The following is a 23,563-nucleotide window of genomic DNA, read 5'->3' as shown; positions in this document are numbered from 1 at the left end:
CTGAGCAACCTGCTCGCTCACCCCAATGCTCAGACTGATCGGCCTATTTGATCTCATCTTGCGTCTCTGCTCTTTCAAATTCTCCGAAGATAATCGCACTGCTACCTACTGGTTCCTAGAAGCAAAGGCTAGGAAATAGCGTATTCTCACGTTGCTATAGTAATTTCTTGTCACTCTTTAAACTTCTAGTTGGTCGACTTAACCGGTCTTTCAACTTGTGCGAGAGCTTGAATATCTTCGCTTGAAGCCATTGCTTATGTTATCCTCAAATTTACAGTGTCTCGCCAACTCTCACGGTGGGAAAGGATCGATGCTATTGTTGGCTGGTTGTCCGTTGGTATGCTTTTCAATACATTGTGACGGAAGTTCGTCAAATATCTGATAGTCGGCAGCCGCAGATGTATTGAAAGCTGCTGTTTCTGGACCATTCCGTGGCCGCTCAGGAGCAGACACCTATCGTCATATAACCCAAGCGGTAGTTAAGAAAGTATATACCCCCATTTCTAGCGCTCTCACAGGCAGCTAATCATCAATAGCTTACTACAAGATTCACTTGGTGGATAGCCCACTGTTGTATGACATGTTCGGCGAGAGGTACGTGTACACCGAAGGAAATGGCTCTCTGCTCGGATTATGTATGCTTGCTGTGGCTAGGGACCACCTTGAATTCAAGGCATCCTTCTTTGAGAAGCGTAAGCCAGCGTTCATAGACGTATTGTCTAACAATGCGCCACGGACATATCCTTGGTGGAATAAGCTGTCAGTGCAGTGGACAGCTAAAGCCCAGTCCTGTCCGGACAGTAAATTGTGCCTCTCTTGACTTCGTACTTTGGCCCTCTGGCTAGACGCTCCGCTGGAAAGGGCAAATCTCAGGGAACGAGGAAGAATCTAGAGGCATCTTTCCCAGATCAGCTGAATATCTTACGTGCAGTATGTTTTGAATTTAAATTGATAATAACTGTACGGTAATACTCAAGTAATTTCTAGACTTATGGCACTAATGTAGAAGTGCTACATATGTCAATACAGGAGAAACAATATCTCCACACCCAAAAGATACAGACGACGAGCGAATGGCATATTTTACATTAACCTCGAGTTTCAACAGCACACCTACTGCAAAGGACAGTCAGGTTGATACTCTTCCCGTTCCTCATCACTTTGAGGTAACCCATCTCTCCTCCGCTGCTCCTGCCGCCGTTCCTCTTCATCCGCCAGCCGCCGCATGCGCTCCCCATCCGGCTGCTCACCGGGTTGTAGGCCGAGTAGCTCAGTAGCCATGGCTGCCTGGACATTCTGGCCATTGGCGCGCAAGTATCTCCGGAACTCACTCAGCATGTATGTGCGAAGAGCGGCATCAATAGGACTCCGCTCTTCGGGTGGATCCGTCGCATTCATCGAAGCAGAACAATTGTTCTGGTCAGCTCCTGGCATTTCCGGTTGTTGTGGGGGTGGTGCTGGTGAGTGTGTAGGTGTAGATTCTGGTGCCCGTACCGGTACCGGTGGACGAGGCGGTACTGAGAGTCCCATCTTGCGTCTCCCGTAGTTTACCACTTCGCGTAGCAACTCCCAGCGCATCTGACTTTGTTTTCTCCATGTGTATAGTTGCCATGGTACTGTCGGTCCGACGTACACCTGATTCGGGTGTTCCATTGCCAGTGGCCAGAAGTCTTCGAGTTGTGCTGTTTGAGATGAGAATAAGGAGTACAGATCGCTCCAGATTAGGCTCCCTAAAACACGCATTTGACCGCTGTATTCTGGTGACTCATCAGGTCGCTCGATGCCCTCTTCTGGATCGAAATCGGGGTCAACGGCCAGAAGGAATCCGGCAAAGTCACCCGGGATAACCATTGATGTTGAGGGACCATATGAATTGGTTGTGTATGAAGCGTAAGAGGCTGAGTCAATGGCAAAGAAGGCCCTCGTCTCTATTCTTGGGTTTTGAGGGTCTTCCTCTTTCTTGATTGTGCTGTTGAAGTGTCTAGGTGAGGGTTAGACTGGGAATGTTGACAGGGTTAACATCATAACTCACTTCTTGGCTGCATCTATATCGCCTTCGGGAATACCAAGATCCTTTCCGTCGAACCAGTGGAGTTTCAGATGTGGCTTGATAGCACTGCTGCCCGTCTGACCCTTTCCCCAGTCAGAGACGTGCGCATCCAGCTTTTTGACAAATGCCGCCCATTCAGTCTCGGTCTGTCCATAGGTTAACCGATAAACCGCCATCCCGAATTTTTCATCGCTGTTAGTTTCTCGTGAAGCCTTGATCATCTTCTCAGCGGATGGGATCCAGGGCTCCCTTGGGATAGGCTCAGTCGGCGCTCCACGCATTTCCCTTCTCAATTGGTTTTGACCCTGGATTTGAGCCATGGCTGACTCGTGGTATGATTCCCCAGAAGTTGAGCTGCGATGTCCACTCCCTCCAGGGCCCGGAACATTCAATGACCTGATATCTCTAACCACGTACTCGCGAGTGAGGAGCTTCAAGCGGTCGTGGTATGCCTTTCCCCGCCTGAGACAGTCCTCCGCATGCAGGTCCTTGGGACCGGTCCGCTGAGGAGCGGTGTACCCCTTGAAGCCTTCCATGGGAATCATAATGGTGTAATCTGCATCTGCAGCAATCTGCAACAACATATGCAGCGAGTCGGTGAATCTCCACTGCAATCGATCCGGCCCAGCATCTTCATTCAATGGCCGGTGTTCTTTGAGATTATGCAACAGGGGAGTGCGCAGAGCATTCACCTGTACTGTCACCCATCTGTGAGCGCGCTCGGTCATCATCTCGAAGTGCGCAGCCATATACGTTGTCCAGAGACCGGCGACACTAATACGCTCCTCGCCCCTCTCTGCTCTGCGATGATTGAGCAAAGTATCCGCCTCGGTCCAATGATCATAGATCAAGTTAAATGTGCTGCGCAGGTAGTTTCTGACAGACGGAGTATTCAGGTACTGAAACACAGCTATGACAGCAGTGAGGTGCTGACAGGCGAAGTCAAAATGGTCAGGCTTGTGGAGCTGCTTCTCTTGCCATCGCTGTTGGGTCATGGGGATGACGCCCTCCCACAATCGCGTTTTCAAGAACTGAATGTTTTTGCCGATCATACAAAGGCGCCTTTCATCTTCGTCGGACCCAATTCGCGCCATAACACGATGAATGATGGAGTTGCCATCTGAGCCTGGGGGGAAGTTGGCCTGAATAGATGGGAGTTCTTCTTGCGTCAAGCGAACTACAGTTGGTTGGGTGCCATTTGGGAGTGGAGTTTGGCCAAGAGCAAATTCCAAGAAGTGGACGATCGTTTGAGGCTCAAGAATACGATCGACTGCAATAATTAGTATGTGTCGCGGAAGTGGGCGGAGATGGCGCACCGATGGGAAGATCTTGGGCCTTGCAGTGGGCGATTGTGGTGGCGGTACCGGGGGCCTCTAGATGAGAATACATTTTGTCTACTTCTCAGGGGAGGCCAGATTAGAACAGAGGAGAGAACGGCGGTTCTTAAAGGCGTTTGCGATGCATGTCAGGCGAATGGTTAGAGCCGCAACTAAACAGGCTGTGATTGGTGAGGTTTTAGTGTAATGTTTGATCTAGACTGTCTTGGGGTTTTGGCCCCCGTTGGCTGCCTACAAAACCTCAATTTTAATCTCATCAGGGTCCTAAGCGAACTGCCTAGTGACAATTAGCAGTTTTAGTGGCGCGGCAAACCCCCCGACCCCTATCGCAACTCTTTGTTCAACTCTGTGATCATTCGAATCCACTGGTATACTGCTATGGAGTTATTAGAGAATACCATAGAAAGGTATCGAGTGACATTGGTTTAATTATTGTTCCTCAACTGACTGAGCCCCTGAGAGGCCTATAACGGAGCAAGTGTAAGTTAGCAGAATTCGAATGCTCGAATTGAGAAAAATCTTAAAACACAAACAGAACCTCATTATTAAATCTCTATTAGTCATTATATCCGTAGTGCCCAACCCATGCAGCAAATGAACGAGCCAAGGACCCGAAATGAAAAGAACGCTCAAAAGAATACGAAAGGCGTAGATGCAATGCGACAGAACCATCGTCCAAACCCCTTCATACTTCCACTTCCACCGGCGTACTCGATCCACTTGCTTTCAGCTTATCCTTGAGGAGACGTTGACAGAAGGGACTTCTCTTTCGAATCCAGGGACCCCAATGCAAAAGAGCAAACGGAATAGGAATGCAACCCAGACTAATAAATCCAAGTAGAGTAGTAGCCCATGATACTCCAAGTGACTTGTAAAGCGGACCTGCAGCCAGCGGGAACAGCGCACCAGCAATGCTCCTCACAATGACAGAAGCCGCTAATGCACTGGCCGAATAAATTCCGTAGGCATCGGTGACATATGTCAGAAGCGAGATGAAAATGATTTGGTATCCAAATCCGAAGACCAAGCCGGACATCACAGGCACGGCCCAGTGAATGTTTGGCTTTGCTGTCCATGCGAGCCAGAACATGCTGACGACAATACATGGACCGGCGATGAATGACATTGGCAGTCGATGGAGCTCGGGGCTGGAGGTCCATTCTTTCCCTTGCTTTTTGGCTTTCTCATAAATTGTGTCATAGTAGAGAGTTACCATGCCCGAGGATGCGGCTCCGATGCCAACTGTGTCTGGTTAGTTTCATATCTTGTAGTATGGCTATTATTTGGACCTACTTGGAATGTATGTTAAAGATGTTTTCTCCACGTCAAACCCATAGACACCTGCAACCTTGTTGTTAGTATTCCAATCAACCCATTTGATCAGCGGGCGTACCTTGGAAAATAATCGGATATGCCTGGAAGTAGAAGAAGACCAGACTATATGCAAGAGAGATGTAGATGGCAGTAGACTGGATAATAGGCTCGGTAATAAGCATCGTGATAGGACGAGTGATAATCTCCATAGTCGTAAAACTTGAGTCCAAGTCAAGCTCTTGTCTTGTGAAGTATCCATTGAAGCCCGATTCTTTTCTTAGTTTAGCGGCCTTCTGCTTCAAAAGGAATGGCGTGAATGTTTCTGTCCGATTGATTCAAAGTCAGCCAATAATCCATATCCCATAGCGAAATAATTCTCATACCCGACATGAATAGAAGAGCCAACCAGGTAGTGCCGGTCAAGATCAAGTCAATACGAAAGGTCCATCGCCAACCATATTTGACAGAGCATCCAGAGATGATAGGCCCTATTATCGGGCCAAAGCTCGCAGCCTATATTTCATGTTAGCACCTTCGGAGTTTCAAGTTGGATCAATATTGCTCGCACAACGTACCGACATATATGATGCCATAGCCCGACCCCGACTCCGCAGATCCACAAACATATCTGCATAGACACCACCAATAACAGTCTGAGGCGCAGCACCCATTAGGCCGCAAATAGATCGAAAAACAAGAAGAGTAGGCCAGTTTGGTGCAAAAGCACATCCAAGTGTCGCCAAGACAAAAATACTAAATGACCACACAAGCACGGGTTTCCGCCCAATGGTCTCGCTCAATGGACTGAAAACAAGAGGTCCAAGCACATAGCCGATGAGGAATACAGCCGTGGGTAACACCTTTTGCGAGTCTCCGGACTGGTTGAAATCTTGCATGATAGTGGGGACTGCATTACTGGGAAGTGCAGATGATATGCCGCTATTGAGAACCACAAATAGGGCCACGACCGCGTTGTAAAACTTTTTGTTCTGTTTGGCGACTTAGCTTCTATTTTGCTTTCTGGTGATAATATAGTGAGTACATGTACTTACAAATGCCCAGTTTGGTGGACTTTCTGGTGAGCCCTCTTGGAACTCGACAAGGAGTTCATCTTGTGACAGTTCGACTATTGAGTAATTTCCATCTCCCTTGTGATGTTTTTCGAGTGTTGTTGGAGGGCTAAGTTTCTCAGCAGATTTGTGGTTCTTGCCTATTGTATGTCAGAAATATGAGGAAGGAGCTAACAGAAAGTACGTTGGTCGTACCTGAGGAAAGTATAGCTGCTATTTGAGCTGTTAAGGATTGTTTGGTTTCTATAGCCATCTTAGATCATAAAACAGACAAAGCAACTCATGAATGACAAGGTAGATGAGGCATGCAATTGAAATCAAAGTATGATCTTATTTTGTATTTCAGAAGTTTGGTAGACGAGGATGTTACCGCTACATATATTAGCACAACAAAGTTTTCCTCATCAAAGCCACTGACGGACCCAGTTAAAAATCTTCAAAACCCATTGACTCATCATGGCCAGAACTCGTTGGCCATGCGCAATGCCTCGATTTATCATGTTGGAGCAGACAGCAAGCCAATGAGCGTGGTATACTTCGAGAATTTTGCGATGTGAGCCGGCGCCGACCCGGGACCGGGTCTTAGGGCAATCCACCCGCGGGGCCGGTCAGGACCCGGGCCTGGACGGGAGGCGCCGACGCAGGAATTGATCGCTATACAGGTATTTTGAATGGATCTAGGGACTAGTGTGACTAAAACCTCCATGTGAAGATCAAACTGGACTGCGTGGCGGCCCAATTTGGTGTTTGTGATGCCGATTTCAGGGTCTAGTATACCAGGCCACGTATTTCCACTGTACAACGTTTTAGTTGCATGGCAGGACACAATGTAGCCCGATACACAAATTGATGAACCGAAGTAACTCAGTATAAAAAATTATCGTAATTAAGTATGTGCAAACGAATTATAACTATTGTGGCATCGACGGCATCATTGGTAAGAAATCAAAGATGTCGTTCTGTCCTTCTTCGAAAAGACCGAATGAATCCGCAATGGAGTTTGATACAGTCCAGTTTGGTGCCTCCATCGTGCCGGGTAGCCGAGAGAGGGGCGGTCTGGCCGCAGATGTATCGCCACTTGGCATTGAGACCGTATTTGAATCCTTATCAGTATGGGTGTTTAGCCCGTTCCTGTAGCGATCGTCGAGGGGACCCACTCCTGGTGGAGGAGGTGCATCAACCATAGGGCCGTCACAGTACGACGCATGTGGCCCGTCACCTTGATCGGACATGTTGGGCGCGTCTGTTCCATTGCTGCTCTGTGGGCGCTGACTAGCAATCAGAGCACGTGCGTAGTTGACAAAGATTGAGACTGTCCGGTGGATGTCAGGATAAGGGGGCTGTTTCAGGAAATCGCAAATCCTTTCTGCTCTTTCTAGTAGGAGATTTTGGTTGATTAAATTTGGACGCCACCTCGCTATTCGGAGGGCGAATGTTGCTAGCCTCATATTAGCAAGGTGTGTGAGTAATTCTGTGAGATTAGCTGACTTACTGACGAACGCAATGGTCAAAGCCGGATATGTCGGGGACCATGCTAATTGACAACGATAGGATGGCTCATTGATCAAAAATCCTAATTGGTCCATGATTGTCGTTGCAAGGGACCGCCATAGTTCAACAACATTCTGATCAAGGATTTCAGAGCTCGAGTCTGCGTATGTCGGTTGCAGCTTCTGAATCCGTGCGAGCGAAGCACAGAGGACAAATATTCTGGCGTAGTTAAACATAAGCTTCAGGCTACTGCGTTGGAACGCCCCTTCGTGAAAACCATTATCTTCACGTCACGTTTAGTCAGACCAAATTTCAAATATAGTTGATGTCCGCAAAATGCTTACTATTGTGGATTTCATCCCACGCTGCGAACCAACCCTGGAGTCTGGTCATAATGGATGGTAGCTTGTTTGAAACGATTTCATCGACAGTCATTACGTTGTCAATAGCAAAGCGGTAATTGCCTGTTTCTGATTAGCCATTTTCCAAAAGACGAAGATATAGTTAATAGGCCTACCTCGTAGCTGATGAAGTTCAATGATGCAAACTGTTCGCATGTCGCCGGGCAGAGAAAGAGGATATTCAAGGAATCGGCGTAGCTTTGAGACATCGACCTCGGCAATGCGAGACTTGCGTCCAGTGCCAGATGCAACGTCTAATTCCAAGGTGAAACTGATCAGCCAAGTTCGTGTTTGCCATACGAGTTGACGTTCAGCCATAGAAGCGGAGAGAGAGCTCCGGGGGACAGTCTCTTGTGATAATAATGTGTCAAGTGACTTCTCCAAGCCAGAGTCCAATGCTGTGCGAAGAATGAGGGCGATTGAGAACCAGGTCTTCTCCGAATAAGCTGCCAGGAGAATCATTCCTTGCACTGTTTCAAGTTTAGTGGGTCGCTCGAAGAAACTGTCTTCTGCCAAACGCTGTGCCTCATCTTGCAAAACACGCTGCAGATGTGTATCTCCACGTAGATCAGATACAGCGCGACTGGCGAGGTATATGATTACTGTAAAGCAAAACAATGACCGTGACCGGATAGAGTCGAATGTGTCGCGAATGGGGTCAAAAAGTCCAAGGTAGTTCTTTGAGCCCCCTGTGAATCTGTATCAAATAACAGTTATGAGGCACTGGAATATAATACATCTCAGAAAGGCGAATGTTTGACATACCGGTCATACATCGAGCGAGCGAGCTCCTCACTGACGATTCCTCGATCAACAACATCGCCTCTGGAATCCCCTTTGTTTGAGTTGTCCATGAATATCTAAACACAGTCAGAATATATAGAAGTTCTCCTATTACTAAAAAGGCATCACTTACATCATTTGAGCCCAGCAGATTCACTGACATGGAGTGCACCGCGGATGCAGGTGCAATCATTTCATTTGGACTCAACTGCTGATGTTCTGGTCCATTGTGGTCGCTTGTATATGACCTTTGAAGGCTCTTCAGGCCAGTAGACTCGGGCAAAGAGTCAAGTGAAGTTTCAAAGCCACCATCGTGAACAGTGGCTGGAGAGAATCCTTGGTCTCTTGAGGCCGGAGTATGATACCCAGTGCGCTGATCAACTGGAGAAGCATTGACTTGGCTCCTATAATGATACATTAGCCTCGCTTCATATCGGCAATGTTTATGCTATTCAAGGTCCTACCTCGCGGGGGTTGTAGTCTTCCGCCGACGGTCACTTCGGCGCCGGCCGTCATCAATAGGATCCAGAATGCAGTCCCGACCGGTGGAGCGACAGCGGAAGCAAGGGGTTTGACTGCGCGCATCGCACCGCATCTTCTGTCTCCTGCACCATCGACATGCCTTGAAGAAGCGAATCGGAATATTTTCCGCCCGGTAGACGATCTCCGAACCTCTTTCGCTCATTTTTGCGTCGTTTTTCACAGCTTTCCAGAACAGAAATATTCCACAGGTTAGCCACGAGGATCAAGATGTCTGAAACAGCTCTTCACTGTCTCGAATCGCTGACAACATGAAGTGCCAAATGGTTTAGCCGGAGGTGGCTAAAACCCCGGTCACGTGCTACCGGCCCGCGTTGTCATTTTAGGAAGGCGGCACATTCCGCCCTTCCACATCTCATCTATATGCCCTCAAAGACCAAGCATCAAAGCCGTTGGTGGTTTGAATGGGGAAAACTGAGCGACTGAAAAACCATTGTGCTTTGCTCGGGAAAAGAGTCAATGGCCCCTTTCTGGCCCCAATCTTGACAATTCGTCTCAGCCTGAACAATCTTAGACTGCCGAATGTTATCAGCAAAAGTCACGGACCAAACCAAAGCGAGCGATGAGCCGAGCCTCAAGCGAAGAAAAGTGCATAAGGGCACATTCAGCTGCTGGGAGTGCAAGCATCGCAAGCGAAGGTGTGAGTTTGGGCTGGTCTCCAACTCGGCCTGCGTGTATTGTCAAGGTCGGGGCTTTCCATGCATAAGCCAGGAGATACTAGAAAGCACATTTGATCCCCACAAAGGATTTGGGCATCCTATTAAGCATGTCGAAGAAATGGTGCATAAGCTCATCCAGCAGCGGAGGAACCCAACTCAAGTGCAGTGGCAACAAAGCATATCAAGACTTTCGCATTTGATGCTACAGGATGCTCATCCTTACGGGTAATTGGCTAATAACGACTCTCTCTAGAGGTTCATCGCTCACCGGATATCTCTATTCAGTCTTGCCTGCTCCCCATGTCGCCTTGGTTTTTCTCACCGGCGGCAAGCAACACAATGCTCCACTTAGATACTGCAGTCCTCGCATCAGCACAGCCATTCCCTTTCCGGGGAAGACTCGCAGATACCTGATCTCACACCCACTTCCCGTCCTATTACTTTCGCTCACAGGCTAATCCGACTAGCCTTTTGCCTCGGGGAACTGGAGGATGTGGGTGCCTCGCAAAGAACGAACCTAGGCCTCAAAGAGCCATTTAGTAAGATAGCACGTCACTACTATCAGACTGCCTCCCCTTCTATGTTGTTTCAGGACTCTCTATTCGGATCTTGATGGGGTAGAAACCCTCATGCTACAAAGCCGTTATCTAGGGTCCAATTATGAAATATGGGGGTCCTTCTAATGTCGCCCATTCTTAATGTAATCTGATATGTAATCATCTCATACAGTCATAGGCCGTAAGTCCTTTCACAATCCCTCCTCCCCCTCCTTTATACAATCTAATGATGAGCCCGAGACACTCGAAAATGGGCAAAAAAGAGGTGGAAAAATGAGAGGCCAAGCAGGGCGAAAACAATACATGAAACGGCATACTCGCTTCGGGGAAGTTATAAAATCCAGTTTTCAAGAGAAACTATCTTAGATCTTGGCCTCTCTGTTCATACTCTGCTGTCTAATTCCAGGAGACAGGCCACTCTCAACAGCCTTGATCTGAAGTGCAAGGAACTTGGAGTAAACACGGCACAACGCCAGATTTCCTCCATGATACCAGAAGCCCGGATGGCCGCTGGGACGCCACATCTAAGAAGTGGATTAGCAAAGAAAACATTGAAACAAAAAGAAAGAAATGGATACATACAGCATTGACCTCACCCTCCCCATCCAAGTCCCAAACATCGGAACATCTGTCTGCAACCTTATCACCCAAGACCTTGCGCACAGTCGTACGCATGTTATCATATCCGGTAGCGAGAACGACAATATCTGCTGGGAGGGAGTCGCCATCTGCCAACTGTAGCTCCCGATTTCCGAAGCCATTGATGCCGCCTGGGCTGTGCTTCACTTTAATCTTGCCGTCGATGATGAGCTGGCTGCATCCCACATCAATATAGTAGCCTCCACCGCGGGTGAAGTATGCGCGTGCAATACCGGCGCCGTCGGGACCGAAGTCAAGTTGGAAGCCGGCGCGGCGGAGCCCGTCTAGTGTATCTTTTTCAGCTTCGGCGATACGCTTCGTCAAGTGGACGCTCAAGGCGAGTTGAACGGGCCAGGGGAGACTTTCTGTAGCGATGTCGCATTCTTCAGTTGGGGGCCTGGGATATTCCGTTAGTATCATGAAGGCACAATTCACCGAGGCAAAGATAGGCGAGAAGAACATACCCGCCATCCTCATGCATTCCTTTATGCATCATGAAGACACCCTTATCGGCAGTCAGGACATATGTCCCACTGCGCTGCAGCATGGTAACATCGGCCCCGTTTTCGTAATAGTTCTGCGCAATATCATGGCCACTGTTTCCAGTTCCGACAACGATCACCTTCTTTCCCCGGACATCCGACTCCGAGGCATCACGGTGCTGACTGCCATGATATACCCTGCCCTGGAAGGACTCCTGGCCGGGGAACGAGGGAATACGTGCCTCGCCAGAGTGACCAGTACACCAAACGATATGACGAGGACGCAGCGTCCGTTGAGAGCCATCACCGCGAGCAACAACTACTGTCCACTTTGCAATGGCGTCGTCATAGTCTGCTGAGACCACGGATGTCTTCATCCAGACATTTAACTCCATAATGCTCGCATATGCTTCGAACCAGTCGCCCAGTTTGTCCTTTGGTGTGAACTGCGGCCAGTTCTGTGGGAAAGGCAGGTAGGCCATGTGTGTGAATTCGGCTGGATCGTGGGTAACCAGTGTCTGAATGTCGAGAATCAGTATGCAATTCTTTTCTTATATTTCCGATGTCCTCATCAACTCTCGCTCTACTCACCCTGTACCGGTTACGCCAATTATCACCGACGCGGTCATTCTTATCGACGATCAGACACGATATCCCAACACTCTGCAACCGCGCACCCATATTCAAACCAGCCTGACCTATCCAAGTATCAGCATTAAACAATCCCCTAAATTAAATAAAACAACCCTTACCAGCCCCGACAACCAAAGTAGTCGGCTCCCCATCCAAAAACTCCCTCTGCCTGTCCCTCCTCTCAATCCAAGTCCCCCCAGCCAAACCACCAGGCATAGACTCCGTCGTCCCCTCAGCCCTAAACTTCCCCAACGGCTCCCTCGCATCCTCCAACTCCTGCAACGAAGTATAAACAGCATAAGCCCTCCAAACCCCATCAGCACCCTGCGTAAGCCGCAGCATCCCAGTCCCAGTCCCAACAGCACTCTTAAAGAAAAACATCGAAGAAACCCAACTCAGCCCTGAGACAACCTGTTCCAGGCGCGGCTGGAACTGGCCCTGGTCTTGCAGTCGGAATCCGCATAGCTGCGCTTTGCTCTGGTGCTGCCTAAGGAATTCTGCGATTTGCGGCGCTGTATGCACGGTGCGCATGTCCCAATCTAACGCGAGCATGTCGCGCCACCAGGACTCTGTGTGGAATATGTCTGCGATGTTCAGCGTGGCTGGGTGCGATAGCTGCGCTGAAAGGGTTGAGAGCCATTGTTGGGCGATTGTGCGTGGGTCCGAGGGGGTGTTTGGGGGTGTTTTTGGGAGTTGGATTATGTGTGGGTTTCCACCTGTTAATGTTGTTGCCATTTTGGGGGGATTCTTATATTGTATTGGATGTGCGTGTCGTGGTCAATGGAGGTGGACGTTGCGACGACGGTATAGCTCCGCGTAAGAAATGATTTATTCTGCGTCGTACAATGGTTCCTTCGCCATTTTTATATCCTCTCACCCCCTCCTTTTCGCCGTTTTGCCGGAGCTTCCTGGCAACTCAAGCGAACCCCACGGCGTATCTCCGTGAACGTGGAGTAACAAACGTCAGGGCGGACTCCTCCCCGAAGTATGTGGGGAGATCGGGGAAATGGCTGCCGAGACTATCCAAGCAGGTCGGCCGAGCTGATTGTCGCCCTAAAGGGAATACCTGGCGATCGGTTCTGGATCATTTCTAAATGTGGTATATTCAGGCACTTTTACTCTTTGTGGATACGCCACAGGGCTGTTTATACTTGTTTAGTCGGTAACGTGCAGAATCGCCAATGCCAAGACTACTGTGAACTGGGGTTTCCGGGATTTTCAGGTCATATTTTCTTATAGAGGGAAGGAAACAGGCAATTTATCGCGATGTCTAATTATAGATTAGGGTAAGAGAACGACTTGTACGGTAGATCAGTCTGTGAACCAGGTAATGAAAATAATATAACTGATAATAACTTCCGTCCATCCCCTATTCACAATAGGACAGATACGAATGTATAAGTTGCCCAACGGACAATAAAAGCCAAAGCCTGAGCATATAGAAAGGCATGCTGAGGTCCGTCACCTGCTAGAACAGCTCTATAGCTAATTGTTGGCTGGGGGAGCATATGTGATCCCAAAATTGACCGACCGCACGGTTTGATAATCACTCGGGTTAGTGCGGTTGCCAAAGATCCTCAGCGCACGCACAACCAAAGAGTAATTGCCGGCCGGGACATACGATCCGTTTGCCAATTCGCCCGTCCATGATGTGGGGCTTGGGCCAGTCACGCCATCAACACTCCGGGGGAGGGCTGTCCGGGGAGCCTGCACTGGGAGAATAGCGTGGCTGTTGGCGGGCTTGACGCCGACGAGGAGCAGATCCGTTCCCATGGAAAGCTTGGTCTGGAAGATGGGGTAGCTGGTGTTCGCGCGGTCTATCGGGTCGTTCTCGCCCGGCACGACGAACTGGTGGTTGGCCTGGACGGCTTGTTGGGTGCTGCTGTCGATGAGAGAATTGCTACCTTGCGTGGTATCTAGGATCGTCACGTTGCGCATAGCGGTGGCAACGCCCAGGTATGGAACCGAGAAAGAATCATTCGTGGTGGTCCCGTTGAACGTGATGAATCCGCTGTAGACGGGGATGCGACGGGCGATGAGACCCTTGGGCGGGGTGGCAGTGACCTTTAACACAGCCGACCCACCGGCGGCCACGCGCACGCTGGATGAGCTGAACTTCAGCGAGGCACCCTCGGTTGTGCGGTCCACGAATTTGCCGAGCTTGTTTACTTGGGGGATGGAACTATTGTCGGACAATGCGTAGACGGTAGCGGCGCCCACATGGCTGACAGTGTAGACACGCGACTCGGAGGCGGTGTTGTTGATGCGGATATATGCCGGGGCGATATGCTCGGTGTCGTTGAAGGCGATAGTGCTTACATTGAACTTGGTGGTGGTGTGCACAAGCTTGTAGGCATCGATAAGGCCACCTCCCTGCTGCGCCACGGAGGCCAGGAAAGGTGAGGCTATAACGCCATCATGGAACACATTCGGGGTGGAAGTGGTCGACAACAGAGACTTGATCTCAGCAGGAGTCACTTTGCCCTTGCCGCGAGCCTCCATCAAGAGAGCAATGCAGCCAGCAACGTAGGGGGTCGCCATCGAGGTACCGGTGTCGATGGCGTAGCTGCCCTCAAGGACCGGCCATGTCGACAGCATGAAGCCACCGACCCCTGAGGCTGCTGTCACAGGGAGGAGCTCGTTGCTGGGGCCCCACTGACTGAAATCACTAACTTGGCCACCAGATTGAGGGTTTTTCTCATTGGTAAAGAAGGGTTTGGAGTTCTTTTCGCTAGTCATGTGCAGGGTGACGTTGGCTCCAGATGCGACCAGTTTCACCCAGTTCGCGCCAGTCTGGGAAGAGACCATTCCCAGGCCCACCAGACCAGGGTCCTGAACGGGGAGCTCATAGGTGCCTGGTACATTGTTATAAAACAGGATGTTCTTAGCACCGGCCTTCACCGCGTTGGCCTGCTGCTGACTGCCTTTGCAGCCACCATAGCGGATGAGCACGATCTTGTCGGAGACGTCGGGGTGGCCTGCCGTCCACGGCTTGCAAGAATCACCCACGACGGATGCATTCAGGCTGCTCGGGTAGAGAGAGTAGGTGCCATTTTTGAAGTCGTGTGTACCCGCGATCTGCCAGCCAAATTCCTTGGTGGTGTTTCGGGTGGAATATGAGGCTCCAGTCAGCAGCAGGGGACTATACAAGTTGTTGAAGGATCCGATGCCGATGCCGGCGGAGTTGTCGATGCCATTCGAGGCCAGGAACAGACCTAAACTTCCGTCATTGCCACTTGCAATGAATGAGGGAAGACCGGCCTCGGCCAATTTCTGGATCAGTTGTCCCCACGGTTCGTCACTCCAGCCCTTGTACGTGCCAAACGATGCCGAGATGATGTCTGCTTTGTCCTCGTAGGCCATCTTGAAAGCGGCAGCGACAATGTCGGTACCGGTGTGTACTGAAGGCGTTCCAAGGACCTTGTAGTGACCCAGAGTCACATTCGGGGCCACGCCGGTGAAGTTGTAGGGGTTAGGCTGAGCGGCAATCAGTCCAGAGACATGAGTACCTACGGGCTATCAGCTGAAAGATCCAGATATACTGCATCCCTGAAGGTAAACATACCATGTCCACTGTGGCCTTCCCACGGGTCAGTAGTGTTGTCAAGGAAGTTGAAGCCGAACTCAACCAGGCAGCCCTTGCCAAAGCAGCCTCCAAGCGCGGGATGCTTGTAGTCAACGCCGGAGTCAACAACTGCTACGCGAATACCTGTTCCTAGGTAGCCCTGCTGGCGCAACTTGTCAACTCCGGTCATGATGTGAGGGTAATCGTTGCCTTCGTGACCTGCCGTGTCACGGCGTCGGATACCATGAGAGGGAGGATTACGGCGGGCGGGTGCGCCATGGGCAACGCTCGTAGCGTCGCGTTTGGGGTGGTACAGCTCACGGACGGGGGAGACCTTCTTGACCACAGGCCACGAGGAGATCTGCTTGACAATGGCAGCCTCGCTCTGGTCGTCGAGCAAAGTGAAAGATCCGCCATGGAAGAGAGCAAAGGACAAGTCATGGTTGAGACTGGCAGGAATGCCGTGGGCATTCAGTGTGGAGAGGAAGCTGGTTGAGGACTGTATAAATTAGTATATCTATGCAATTTGCCATGGCGGCGCTAATATGTAGACGAACAGTCTTGGAATCAGCAAACTCGACGATGTATTTTTGGGCAATAGGGTCGCCATGTCCTGCCAGAGCCACCGGCAGGGCTGCTAGGAAGGCGCCCACCCATGACCAAACAGGGGCCATATTGAAAAGAATGACTGGATCAAAAAAAAGATCCGAAAAGAGCGACTGGGAAGTAAATCAAGGAGTGACGAGTATGGAAAAGAATGAACGGAACAAAATGAAAAACCACCCCTACCCGCCCATATATACCGATGGTATGCTTCAATGGATCTTTTGTGCACTAAGATCTCGTATTGTAGATGATCGGCGTAGATAGTCGCCGATCTTCTTCGATTGAGGTCTGTCGATCAAGCCACGAAAAAAGGGTCTCTACATATGAGTGGCTCCACGGAGATTAGGCACGGCACGGCCGAGATGAACATGTCGCCGGGGAACACCATGTGTACGGAGTAACGTTATGTAGACGGCGCCACATAGTAAAGAATGTTGTCAATGCAATTCGGTGAGATTTTTCCCTATATTAACCTGAAGCATCAGGGATGCATATTATCCCTTCTTTGGTGTTCTCCCGTTCGGTTCCGGCATTGTGGTAACCGTGGGCCGCCAAGTAAAATGTTCTCTCCTTTTGCAGAGGTTCGATGGGCACAATTCTCCATGCTCTTTTATTGGATGTCAGAGCAGCTGAAACTGGCGAGTGCTCCAATATACATAGTACATGCATAACTAAGTTAAGTGACTTTCTATGTATACTTTAGCTTAGGGCAAGCTGACTAACTAACTCATCCTATGATCAATGTTCTAACATGAAGCTACACACTTGTATTACGCGTGCGCCGCATACTCTTTCTCTCGCTATTTTCCATAATCTACAGTAATTCAGTGGTACCACGGCTCTCCCGTTCGAGCGGGGCAGAGCACGCAGTATGACGCCTTCAGGATGCTTGGAACAATCGTTGTGTTTCTAGCTCGTTGCTTTAGAATCTTTTTAACTTCTGTCCATCGTGTATAAAAGTTTAGAGTTATCCTATGAATAGCACCCGAATGTATCTTTGAAGAAAAACGGTATTGACCTTACGGCTGAACAGAATGATCAAAGCGTAGTGTAGTTCAGTACTTATTTAAAGCTAGACAATTAGGGCTAGTTTGTCACCTTCCCTCCGGGAACCAAGGCTCATGCCGGAAAGTGATGCTCAATGACCCCCACTTAGGACGAGTTGAAAGGACAGTGAGATATTTGCGAAGCTCGCACAGATCATCACACAGATGCAAGGAACTGCTATAGGCGAACTCGGTTCCCGCTAACTCAAATATTTTCCGCTCGTATCCAGAAGCAAGATGAGCGCGATGCTCAACAATTGTAAGATCCACCGGAGGGGGAGGAATAACAACAGAGAACCTAGTCTTGCCTTTACAAGAAGCAATCTGAGCCCTAACCTCCGCATACTGCGGTTCCCAGATTTTGAACATTTCTGTCCATTTGGGATCGTCGCCGTTCTGTGCGAGCGCAGAGCACATCTCCCAAACAAGGTGTGATGCGCACACGAATTTGTGCATATCTTCTACCTTGATCCCTGTCACGGGACCGTTCTCACGCCGAAGTTCAAATAGCAATTTGGGCAAAGAGAGATCTCTGATTTTATAGTTAGTAATCGCTCGTCGCATAACATGGCACAGTGTCTGGGGAGTCCGGGCCTTTTCTTGGGTCCTCTCTGTAGCTTTTTCACGAGTACTTTCATGAGTCCTTTTTATGGTCCTCGTTGGGGCCCTCTTTGTGGATCTTCCTTCTAGGGCTGCCAGGGCATCTCCATGATACGCAGGTTGATAGGGGATAGAATACCAAGCGCGGTAAGCCTCTTCGTGGGCTCTTTCGGAATTCACCCTAGTTGGAAGCTGTACTCTAGGGCCGGGGTTGAACTCAATAGGGAGCTTGATGTCCTTCTTCACTTTAGGTTGAGGTGGCATAGTTGAATATTTAGTCAACGTGGTTATATATTATTTGTGGAACGGAAATGTATAGGGTAACGAAGCTCACTGCGTAAAATTAGTGAAATAGTAAGGTATATGATCCTATTTCCTGTGGAGAAACCAGGGCTTATATATCTATCACATCCGTCGTCTGCGGGGCTAAATTTGATCTCAAAGAGGCGTTCTCTTTGCTCTTGTTCATTCAAAGATGATCCCAAGACAATGCTTATTGTCAACGAGTCTTATTGTTCTTTGTTCGAAGAACATCAAGTTTACAAAAGAACAAGGCCATTCTTTGTTTTCTATATATCTCAACCTCGGATTCAAGGATATAACGCGCTCTATTGCAGGTTTGATACAACAAGGGTCATAAAGAGTATACGTACCACTGATCTCTACGCGAAAGCCTCGAAGCGAGTATACCGTTTCATTGGCCTCTCTTTTTTCAATTTCCCTTTTCCCATCATCGAGTTGTTTAGAAATAGTGGGTTGACTATATAGATTATATAACGGTAGGGGTTTCAAAGAACATGGCTCATGTTTATAATCTGAGAAACCTATTATTGGGTCTAGTTGTCTCTAGTGATTATTTATATGTATCACGACCACTCTGCCTATTTAGTAAGCTTGGGTGAAGGTCCCTAAGAAAAGAACTACATAGATATTTGGAATTAGAACCAGAAAAGTAGAACTACGAAGCTACACCAGGGCTGGCGTCGTAACGCCCCAGCGGAATCAATCGCCGCCGAACCACCAATGACACCAGACAACGTCGATACACTACGCGCCACGCCCATTCCCCAAGTGTCGCCCGTATCATAGCTATGGTGCAGTCTGAGAAAGGCAAGAACGCATTGCTAAACCACCTCTCATACCAGGGAGGATTTCTGTCATGGAACCGTGGACACGAGGATTTACGAGGGACAGAAAGGGGGATTTTCGATAACATGGCGCAATATCTTAAAAGGTTGTCTTACAGTGAGAAAGGCAAGGGGAAGGCGGAGGCCAACGGGGAGGAGTAGTAATGAGAGGAACAGGAAGAGCAATAGCAGTGGTGTGAACCGTATATATGTTCGTCTATATTTGATCTTTCATTCTAACGCTATACACAAAACTTCAATCCAAAATGTCACAAAACCCCCAAATATCAAGTCTCCAACGACTGATGAATAACATTCGTCCGATAAGACTCACTAGCCTGAACAAGCTCATCATGAGTCCCCTGCTCAACACAACGTCCATCTTCAATAAGATAAATGCAATCAGCCCGATGAATAGTATTCAACCGATGCGCAATAGCAACGATGGTCGTACGACCAGCAAGCGTAGCCAGCGCCTCCTGGATTCTCTTCTCGGACTCAACATCTAACGCACTGGTCGATTCATCGAGAAGTAACATGCGCGGCCGACGAACAAGCGCTCGGGCAATTGATAGCCGTTGTCTCTGTCCGCCCGAGAATTGTTTTCCGTCGTGGCTGCATTGCGTTTGGTATCCTTGAGGTAACGCCATTATCACTTCGTGGACATTGGCCATGTGACATGCTTCTTCGATTTCGGCTTGTGTTGGCTGGTGGCCGGGTCGGGCTCCGAGGCCGATGTTGAATGCGACTGTGCCTTCGAACATGACGTTTTCTTGTGGGACGAGTGCAATGTCGTCACGGAATTTTGTGCCTAGTTGCCGGGTGATATTGACACCGTCGATTATTACTGCACCGGACTCTGGACGGTAGAAGCGCTCCAGCATGGCGAATGTTGTTGATTTACCAGAGCCGCTGGAGCCGACGAGGGCGCAAAATTGACCGGGCTGAATTCTTAGGCTTAGACCGCGGAGGACGGGCTGGCCGGGTCGGGAGGGATACTCGAAGTGGACGTTTTGGAGCTCGGCACCGATACCGCTCATCATTGGAGGTGCTTCGGTTGAGTTGAGCAAGCGCTGTTCTGGGTGTGCTGCTTCGGGGTCAGGTATCTTCTCTTCAAGAAGATTGACGTCGACTTTCTGGCCCTTCGTCTCAAAGTTCAGCTCCTCGTCGCTGGATCGGGTGGTGAGCAGCTCAGCAATGTTCGATGCTGCTAGTCCAGCCTTGGAGATATCAGGTGCAAGTGCAAACATCTGTCCGCAAGACTGGGTACTGAACAAAAGAGCCGGCAACACAATGAAGAATTGAGTCTGAGAGTAGAGTCCAGCGATGATCTGCCGAGTACCCCACCAGTAGGCTAGGGCATAGACAAGATTGCTAATGCTGAACGCCGTTGCAAGGAAAACATTGCCAAAGGCAATCGACTTCAATGTCTCGCGGTACGGGGCTTTGAGTGCCCGTTCATAGACTGCATAGGACTGTTTCTCCAGGGAAAATGCCGACACAGCCCGTATGTTACTGACAGCTTCAACAGTAATGGCTGTCGCTTTCGCAAAAGCCTTCTGGTGTCGTTCAGCGAACTGGGCCTGGGTGCGTAGCTTCATCATGCCCGCGATCAGGAGCACAGGGATCGTGGGCAGAAGAACGATAGCAATCTTCCACGCAATAGCGAACGATATCACCATACCAGCCACCAAGTTGACGGCAGTAGCCAGCAACAGCCCGATGGTTGTTCCAGTGATGCTGCTCAATGCAGTGGCATCACCGGTGATGTATGTGATGAGAGTTCCCGGAGAGCGATCATCATCACCATGCCACGTCATAGTCTGGTTCAAGAGAGATCGTAGTGACAGGACTCGGATCCGGTAGAGGATCTTGTCGGCTGCCCAGCCATATGCACAGCCGCTGATCACATTTGCGCCTAGCTCAATCAGAGCCATAATGAAGAATAGTAGTCCGTATAGGCTTCCACCTGATCGGATACCGTCTGCTCCACCACAGGGACTCAAGGCGCCAACTGTATGTCCGAAGATGACGGCCTCGGCGGAATAGCTACCACCGATAATGACGGACATCGCAAAGCCAATTAGGATGAAGTGCATATTCGGACGCAGTAGAGACCAAGTGAACTTTGTGGTGAACCAACCCGAGCGCTTGGGCTTTTTCTTTGCCTTGAGCTCTTTCTCGCGTCGTTTCTGTTCTTTTTTGGTCTCCTTTTTGACGACACCCTCGTATGCAGGCAAAGTTTCATCCGTGACATCGGCACCAAGAATATCCAATAAAGCCTCCTTGTTATCCACTGGCAATGTCTCGATAATGGCCGTCTCTCTGGTTTGGCGTATAGGATCCTGTTTAAGCGTACCGATGCTCAACTTCCCAAGATTCTGAAGGCGGACCATCTCAGCATATGAACCTCCCTTTGCGACTAGCTCTGCATGAGGTCCTTCTTCAACCACTCTGCCTTTTTGGATGACTACAATTTTGTGTGCATCCTTTGCCGTGGCGAGACGGTGTGCAATTGAAACAGTAGTCACGCGTTCCGACACCTTGGCCAGTGCCTCTTGGATTAATTGTTCACTGGTGGAATCCAATGCTGCCGTCGCCTCATCGAGGATGAGCAATGTGGGTTCTCGCACTAGAGCTCTAGCTAGGGCAATGCGCTGCTTCTGGCCTCCACTCAGCATGTTGCCAGATGAGCCTGCGGTTGTAGCAAGGCCATGTGGTAGGGCGTCAATGAAGCTCAAAGCATTTGAGCTGGTGGCAGCCTGTCGTACTAAAGACACGATCTCAGCTACTTTAGGATCATGACCTTCAAGTGCTTTCTTTTCTGAAAGACCTGTGCGAAGTTGGGCGACTAGGTCAGGGAGAGTGGAATCGAAGATGAAGGGGGCCAAGGATTGGTGGTGTTCAGCTGCAGAGGTGACGAGTCCATAGGCGATGTTTTCCAGAATTGAGCGGTCCAGCAATGATGGTTCTTGTTGTACGAAGCCAATGTTCCCCCTCAGATACTTCACGTTCAAATCACGGAAGTTTTGGTTTCCAATGGAGATTTCTCCAGACAGGGGATCATAGAAACGCTCCAAAAGGGCCACAATGGTCGACTTGCCTCCACCAGATGGACCAACAATTGCAGTGTGTTTCCGAGGCGGAATGGCAAAGTCGACACCTTTGAGAACAGGCACGTCCGGGCGAGACGGGTATGTGAAGTGCACATCTCGGAAAGTGATGTCTCCGGAATTGAAAGGTGCAGACTTATCACCAGAATCGGATGTCCCATCAATGTTCGATTCACGATGGATGACCTCGAGTAGTCTATCAGCTGCGCCAGCCGCGGAAGCGAAGACGTGAACAAATGGCGCAACTTGACTGAGAATGAACGAAGCATCAATCAGGACGAAGATGACCGTATATACCGCACCCACTGACACCCCCGTCCCGCCAGCTTCCACCGAGTCCGCGATCAAACGAGCACCTTCCCAGAAAGCCAAGGCATTGGCGCTGTAAGCAACGAAATAAAGAAATCCCAACTGGCAAGCATGGGTTGCAGCCTTCTTAAGAGCATCTATCCGAGACTCGGAGAGATAATCCGCAAACAACTTTTCTAGTCGATCGTGCGCGTTGAAAGCATGCACCAGCATCAAATGCGACAAGCTCGAAGAGGCAATAGACGTAGCAGCATTAGCACGCTGGCTGATCAGCCCACCATATTTCTTGATATAATACCCTCCCACATAAGTCATTGCAAAGAAACATGGCACCACCGACATCAACATACCCGCAATCTGCGGGACTTTGATGAACGCAACGACATACGAAGTCACAAAATATGAAACGGTAGAAATGACCAAACCGACTTTCTCCGAGGTACCCGATTGCACGACCTCGATATCCCCCACGAGTCTGGAAACGACATCTCCGGCTGGTAGACTCTCGATATAGCCCGTTTCTTGCCTGATCACGCTTTCGAAGTAGCGGCGACGGTATCGCCGGGCAATGCGTTCGCTGATCAAACTCCAGCAGCTGCAGTGGATATAGATAAAGCAGAAATTGGCGATGGTAATATAGATCACGTAGAGGACTTTTGTGCGTACTGAGCCTGTTACGTCGGTATTTGATGTTTCGGATGGGACGCAGGTAGCCGTGTTTAGGTCGTTTATTAGATCACCGAAGACGATACCGAGGAGTGGGAAGGGGATGCCTGCTGCGACGGCGAAGAAGACAGCGGTTACGATGAGGAGGACATCGGTCTTTGTGTAATCGAGGGAGAAAAGGAGTCGGGTGTATGAGAAGAATTTGCCGAGGCCCTGCTTAGTGGGAATGCACTTGTTCAAGTACTTCGCCTTGACATGGTCAGTTTTATACTTGGGCATCTTTTGGCCGTGGACATACCACTTGGGACCTCTTCCTCTCTGATATATCTTCTTTCTCTGACGACATATCTTTGATTCACACTAGCCAGCTAGTGTACGCAACGGAACAACGGTCCTGCCACGGACTCGACAAGATCTAGCAACCGTCTTTAACGGTGGGAATAAATAGGTATCCCACAGCCAGAACAAAAGATCCACTCAAACAAAGTCCATTGATTGACGTAACTCGGCAATTCCATAAACGAGACTCCGTAACAAAAAGCAGAGCGCACAGCGACTCCGCAAGACAAGGAAGA

The 23,563-nt window shown here is 49.6% G+C and overlaps 7 protein-coding genes across 7 annotated transcripts; all 7 read right to left on the bottom strand.

The window, feature by feature from the left end:
- Positions 1 to 1,113: 1,113 nt before the first annotated feature.
- On the bottom strand, positions 1,114 to 3,439 carry PENARI_c003G06927 (uncharacterized protein; the record flags this gene model as incomplete). The annotated part of the gene is made up of 3 exons (XM_022628480.1): positions 1,114 to 1,981; positions 2,033 to 3,320; positions 3,367 to 3,439. 3 exons carry the CDS (start codon positions 3,437 to 3,439, stop codon positions 1,114 to 1,116), a joined length of 2,229 nt encoding a protein of 742 aa, XP_022492148.1.
- A 633-nt stretch (positions 3,440 to 4,072) lies between these two features.
- Positions 4,073 to 6,024, bottom strand: PENARI_c003G05859 (putative MFS multidrug transporter; the record flags this gene model as incomplete). Its single annotated transcript, XM_022628407.1, has 7 exons — positions 4,073 to 4,629; positions 4,681 to 4,728; positions 4,781 to 5,023; positions 5,085 to 5,214; positions 5,277 to 5,690; positions 5,754 to 5,911; positions 5,967 to 6,024. 7 exons carry the CDS (start codon positions 6,022 to 6,024, stop codon positions 4,073 to 4,075), a joined length of 1,608 nt encoding a protein of 535 aa, XP_022491477.1.
- A 658-nt stretch (positions 6,025 to 6,682) lies between these two features.
- Positions 6,683 to 9,131, bottom strand: PENARI_c003G11086 (Zn(II)2Cys6 transcription factor; the record flags this gene model as incomplete). The annotated part of the gene is made up of 7 exons (XM_022628767.1): positions 6,683 to 7,209; positions 7,264 to 7,545; positions 7,607 to 7,726; positions 7,780 to 8,360; positions 8,429 to 8,523; positions 8,580 to 8,850; positions 8,911 to 9,131. The coding sequence occupies 7 exons, from the start codon at positions 9,129 to 9,131 to the stop codon at positions 6,683 to 6,685; spliced, it is 2,097 nt and encodes a 698-aa protein (XP_022491953.1).
- A 1,433-nt stretch (positions 9,132 to 10,564) lies between these two features.
- On the bottom strand, positions 10,565 to 12,691 carry PENARI_c003G09914 (putative flavin-binding monooxygenase; the record flags this gene model as incomplete). The annotated part of the gene is made up of 5 exons (XM_022628694.1): positions 10,565 to 10,726; positions 10,785 to 11,238; positions 11,306 to 11,841; positions 11,915 to 12,021; positions 12,076 to 12,691. 5 exons carry the CDS (start codon positions 12,689 to 12,691, stop codon positions 10,565 to 10,567), a joined length of 1,875 nt encoding a protein of 624 aa, XP_022491706.1.
- Positions 12,692 to 13,441: 750 nt separating this feature from the next.
- On the bottom strand, positions 13,442 to 16,195 carry PENARI_c003G03444 (uncharacterized protein; the record flags this gene model as incomplete). Its single annotated transcript, XM_022628236.1, has 3 exons — positions 13,442 to 15,465; positions 15,522 to 16,020; positions 16,079 to 16,195. 3 exons carry the CDS (start codon positions 16,193 to 16,195, stop codon positions 13,442 to 13,444), a joined length of 2,640 nt encoding a protein of 879 aa, XP_022491498.1.
- Positions 16,196 to 17,221: 1,026 nt separating this feature from the next.
- PENARI_c003G02236 (uncharacterized protein) lies at positions 17,222 to 18,037 on the bottom strand (the record flags this gene model as incomplete). Its single annotated transcript, XM_022628157.1, has 1 exon — positions 17,222 to 18,037. The coding sequence occupies one exon, from the start codon at positions 18,035 to 18,037 to the stop codon at positions 17,222 to 17,224; it is 816 nt and encodes a 271-aa protein (XP_022492106.1).
- A 1,150-nt stretch (positions 18,038 to 19,187) lies between these two features.
- Positions 19,188 to 23,267, bottom strand: PENARI_c003G08092 (ABC transporter ATP-binding protein; the record flags this gene model as incomplete). The annotated part of the gene is made up of 1 exon (XM_022628569.1): positions 19,188 to 23,267. One exon carries the CDS (start codon positions 23,265 to 23,267, stop codon positions 19,188 to 19,190), a length of 4,080 nt encoding a protein of 1,359 aa, XP_022491804.1.
- Positions 23,268 to 23,563: the final 296 nt, after the last annotated feature.

Source organism: Penicillium arizonense (genome assembly GCF_001773325.1).
Source record: "Penicillium arizonense strain CBS 141311 chromosome Unknown PENARI_contig003, whole genome shotgun sequence".
Taxonomy (NCBI): Eukaryota; Fungi; Ascomycota; class Eurotiomycetes; order Eurotiales; family Aspergillaceae; genus Penicillium; species Penicillium arizonense.
The sequence above is the reverse complement of the archived record's forward strand: the minus strand, read 5'-3'. Positions and strand labels throughout refer to the sequence as shown.